Source organism: Nicotiana sylvestris, chromosome 1 (assembly GCF_000393655.2).
Source record: "Nicotiana sylvestris chromosome 1, ASM39365v2, whole genome shotgun sequence".
Taxonomy (NCBI): Eukaryota; Viridiplantae; Streptophyta; class Magnoliopsida; order Solanales; family Solanaceae; genus Nicotiana; species Nicotiana sylvestris.
The window spans coordinates 24,559,985-24,565,010 of NC_091057.1; the positions used below are offsets into that span (position 1 = coordinate 24,559,985).

Below are 5,026 nucleotides of genomic sequence, written 5' to 3' on the forward strand. Positions count from 1 at the left end.
ATTTCCCCTTTAATCTTCTTAGGATCAAGCACTCACCGTCATGCCAAAAAGCAAGGGCAATAATTTATTTCTTAACCAAGCCCGCCAAGCAAGCTCATGTTCGATCATGTCTCCGACCCGGGCCACCCATTCCCCTCGCGGGCCTTGCCATACGCAGGATACTGGTGTTATCCAATAATCCCTCCCAACACTTGCCTTATGCAGCATGTTGCTCTTGGGAATCAAACTCATGATCTTGGCTTTGATACCACTTGTTAGAATCAAACACTCACCATCATGCCAAAAGTTGTAGCTGATAGCAAGGCACAACTTTATTGATTAACCAAGCCCACCAAATAGGCGTCATGTTCAACCATAAGTCTGACCCGGCCACCAACCCCCTTGTGGGCCTTGTTATAGGCAAGACGTTGGCGTTATCCAATATTTAATGATTTTTACGCAATACGAATCTAAATTAATCGAGTCTGAATACCAAATTATACACTGGATGATTACATAAAATAAAAGACTATAAATTCTCAGACTCTTTGGTATTATACATAATGAATACTTCCAGCTCTAACTGCGACAGAAATCTGTTACCCATTATCAGATAAAGGAAGTTGTAGAAAAGCTACTAAAAGACACAGGATATTATTACTTATTTTTATTATATAAGCAAGAATCTACTGGTTACAGATCTACAGAGATTCTTCAAATATTTTAAATTTACATTAAACGGATGGACAAATACAACGAACAGTGTTAAACTTAGAGAAAAGTTTTCCAGCACTTATTACAAATCGCCAGTGAGCAGTCGCACACAACTTTTGGAAAACACAGTGATAGTAATACACTAATCAGAGAACTTTTTTTGGAGTTGTTTAATCACTTTCTTATCAAGCTGAAAACCTTTGGCAAGAACATCATCGAGAATAGGCGGATCCGAAGCAAAGATTGAATAAGGAATCATGACAAATCCAGGATTTTGACTGTTGAAAGAAGCGAGTACTGTAGCCTTTTTGTTTCCCACGTTATACTGGAAATGTATAAGCCCCTGTGGGATCACAAACACGTCGCCAGGATTCAAAATTTTCGAGAAGAGACGACTCTTAAAGATGTTTGGAGAATCAGGGAGAAGAAATCCAGCATAAATAGTTCCTTCCAATATAGTTATGAGCTCAGTAGCTCGTTGGTGTGTGTGTAGTGGAATAAGGCCACGTGGCTCAATGTCAGCACGAATGAAAGAAATACCAAGAGTGTTGAGTCCAGGCATTGTGTTTACATCCACAACAGTTACAGAATAACCAAACTTAGCCCGAACTATATTTCCACTTACGTTAAGTCCTGAAGCAAAGAAATCATCTGTTGTGGCTAGCTTTGGGTCTTTGCAAATCTTTCCATTCACGAAAACTGCACAAGTTAATGCAATGAAGCTAGAAAATTATTCATAGTTTATGAGCTAAACAGTAATTATATATAAAGTGCTTAAAAGGGAAAAGGAAACAAAAAACAACAACAACAAGGTCCATGAGGCTTGAAAAGGATGTGTACATATATATATATGTGGGTGTCCCCTCACCCTTACACGTGGTCCGCCTCTGAGCACATGCTTCTTTAGTTTAGTGAAGTGCACAATTTTTGGATAAGTACCAAACATATATGAATTTACTACTACTATATAGAATCAATTTGCAATGAGAATAACTTGTTTCAGCATGCAATTTATAATAATGTCAATATTAGTCCAACTTCTCAAATTTGAAATTTCGAGGAACCGACTGATTCTCATTTGGGATAATTATGCGCGTCATTATTTGAAGCACATATTTCTTTGAAGTGCATGGCTTCACCTATGAAGCGACGAAGCGATACATGCTTTTATCAACACTATAATATAACATACAATATTGTATAAAATAGGAAAAAGAAGAAATTCGGTAAAAAAGCTTTCCTGACTATAGAAGGATATGATTTACCAGAAGCGTTAGTGTCTTTAACTCCAACACATATGTCTTGTAGAGGATTGAGATCATAGGCATAAGCTAATTGGGAAGAAAAAAAAGCAGCAATGGCTACTAAAGTTGTTATTAACCAGCTCATGCTCATTGTTATAGCAAAGTCTACTTTCATTAAATTTGGAAACAATTGTTTGTTTGGTAAGGAGTTAGCGTGTTATACTTTTTTTTCTTTTACGAAACAACCAGCTGAGGAGTCTATAACTTATAGTTCGATCTGGTCAATTGTTAACATCTTGTTTCCGTCTTAGTCATTTATAATATTTTTGCTTCCATTTGTTAAAAAGGAAAGTCAAGGTAATTTCTCATATTAAAATACAAGCAGGTTCAAGTTGATCAAGAAGTAACTATTAATCCAGAACCTTGTGATCTGTTTTATCTCTAATCAACAGTCAACAGTCAATTTCACAACTCTCAGCACATGGTGAATGTACATGTTCATTCAGAAGTTAAAGTTATATACACATGCGGCGAGCGATGTCGCGTGACACCGCTTTGTCGTAATTTTTATTAAATATGTATATATGGATAGTATACGAAATAAAAATATTGGTATAAATATAAAAAAATGACACCACTTTTCATTATAATGATTTTTCATTCATTTAGTTTTTCAAATTTTGATATTGCTTATCAAAAATCCTGCGTACGCTCGTGCCACCAAAATTAATGAATATTCACAAATAAACCTCCTTATAACGTGGAATCTATAATATTAAGAATAAAATAAGTTGTTTGTTATAACAGATAGAAGTAATCTGATAATTTAAAAAATCTTCAAAATAATTGTGTATGTAACTAATTAACTCATTCAAGAAAGTGGGTTAACAATAGAATTGCCTTAACAAACAATCAAATTTTAGTCAATTGGTACATTTTGCATCAAAATTTAGACTTTGAATTGGAAAAAAATGAGAAAAGTCTACGATTGAATTGTTAATCTAGCATGTTGTCATGATTTCTTATTTGCTAATAGTATGATTGCATCTTCGCCTACAAATATGCATGTTATCATCTTAATATGATTCAAATGTGCAGGGAACTCCTAGCAGCATCCGAACATAGCAATATTATTTACGAGTTAATTTTACGTGTGATGATCAAACTTAATTCACTATAATAGCAAAGTCATAAAATTATTTGGTTCGTCACACTAAAGTAACTTAACTTTAATTACCACTAGAACATTAAAGTTATAAAACTATCTCTTGTTATGTTGAATAATTGAACTTTATCCACTATAACATTAATATTACAAAATTAATATATTGTAACAACAAGGTGATGAGCGTAAAACACAATACGAATTGATGCTCGTTAGTCAAAAATAGTACAGTTTAATTATCGTTTTCACAGAAATTGAATTTAAACAATGTTCGAATAATTTCTAGTTGCTTGCCACTCAGGATATTCAATACTTTGATCTGGGATAAGTACAAACTACAATTAACTAAAAAAATCAAACGCACAATTGATTGCAAAGAACTAGTGATTAGCATAATTGATTGTTATTGGTGTGAGAAATTAAATAAGGGTTTCGACATGATAGGTGCAAGGTTATTTTTCTGATTTTGACACTGTTATATTTCACTTTTAAAGGTCAATCGATTCTCACGAATTCAATAGGTGATTCGCTTAGACTTCCGATTCAAATTTCTCTCTCGATTAAATTTGGAACTTTCAAATAAGCTAAAGTGAAGTGCGGTGAAACTTACAAGAATCTATTGGTAGGAATGATCTAAGAGAAACTTCTCGCGAATATTTCATAATCTTAATTAAAATGGTAGATCACAAAGCTCTTTCGATTACATTAAATAAGCACCAAAATAAATTAAGGCATGTGTTGCAACAATATTTGACATTATGCTCCTCTTCTGATTGAACACGATATTGGATAAAATCACAACTATAGTTAAATCTCCTCCAACAAATTCAAGCAATCAACCAATAATTAAATTTATAGATAACAAAGTCACCAACTCATATCAAACCCTGAGATAAACTACTCCATAATCATGAAGGAAGTCATCATAAATAGGCCTAAAGAATACGAAAACATCAATCCAACGTTACAATCCAAACTCCCGTATTGAATTGGTGAAAAGATGACGAATTCTTGTGTCTTGAAGCTTCCGGTGCTCTTTCAATCCTCCGTAGGTCAAAAGTCGTCTCAAAATCATATTTTTGATGTATTTATACCGTGTGCGGGTCCGAATGAAACTACTCTTTTCAAGCAAAAGTGGGAAATTACTCTAAGTAAAATACACAGGCGCAGCGCATCCCACGTCGCCTCATGCGCCGCGCCAATGGGAAAGTTCAGAGACTTGATTCTTTCTACCCTGCAACTAGTAACCAGCGCCCCACATCGCACCTGGGGCGTGCTACTGCATTTTTTCTAGAGTAACTATTTGTTTTCAATTTTAACATTCAGACTTGATCCTTGAACCCTGAACACACTTTCCTCTTAATTCTTTGGGCTTCTACTCAGATTTCAAAATGAAATCCATCCATTTTAGCTCTAAACTTGCTTCTCAACTCGAAATAACATCCTACACTATAGCACATGTAATAAGTACAAAGTACTAATAATTAGGTTTAAATACAATCAAAGTGTAGTAAATAGAGTGAAAAATATAGATAAAAATATGAGTTCATAGCCTATCATCACAAGGTCACAAATATTTACCCAATATAACTGTAAAATTACCTTAATGTGTAGGTTGTCGTTATAGTAGGTAAAGTTTAGGTGGGTATCAGAAATAGCTATATCTCTTCAATTATACCCACATTGCAAAAAGAAAATTATAAAATTTATCCATTGGGATATGAAGTGGTTAAATCTTTTCAATGCAAATTGAGAAATCAAATTTTAAGTCCTTTTTTCTTTTAAATGCAGCTTTAGAAAATTCGAATCTTAAGTAGCTCTATCTTTCAATGCAACTTCAGAAATCAAGTCTTAAATTCTTCTATCTTTCAAATACAACTTCAGAAAATTCAGATCTTAAGTAGTTTTATCTCTTCAATGCAAC

General features: G+C 33.8%; 1 protein-coding gene across 1 annotated transcript; it reads right to left on the minus strand.

Annotated features, from left to right (window-relative positions):
* Positions 1 to 631: 631 nt before the first annotated feature.
* Positions 632 to 2,177, minus strand: LOC104223470 (germin-like protein subfamily 1 member 17). Its single transcript, XM_009774919.1, has 2 exons — positions 1,959 to 2,177; positions 632 to 1,392 (listed from the first exon to the last, which is right to left on the minus strand). The coding sequence occupies exons 1-2, from the start codon at positions 2,110 to 2,112 to the stop codon at positions 836 to 838; spliced, it is 711 nt and encodes a 236-aa protein (XP_009773221.1). The 5' UTR covers positions 2,113 to 2,177; the 3' UTR covers positions 632 to 835.
* Between the last annotated feature and the right edge of the window lie 2,849 nt (positions 2,178 to 5,026).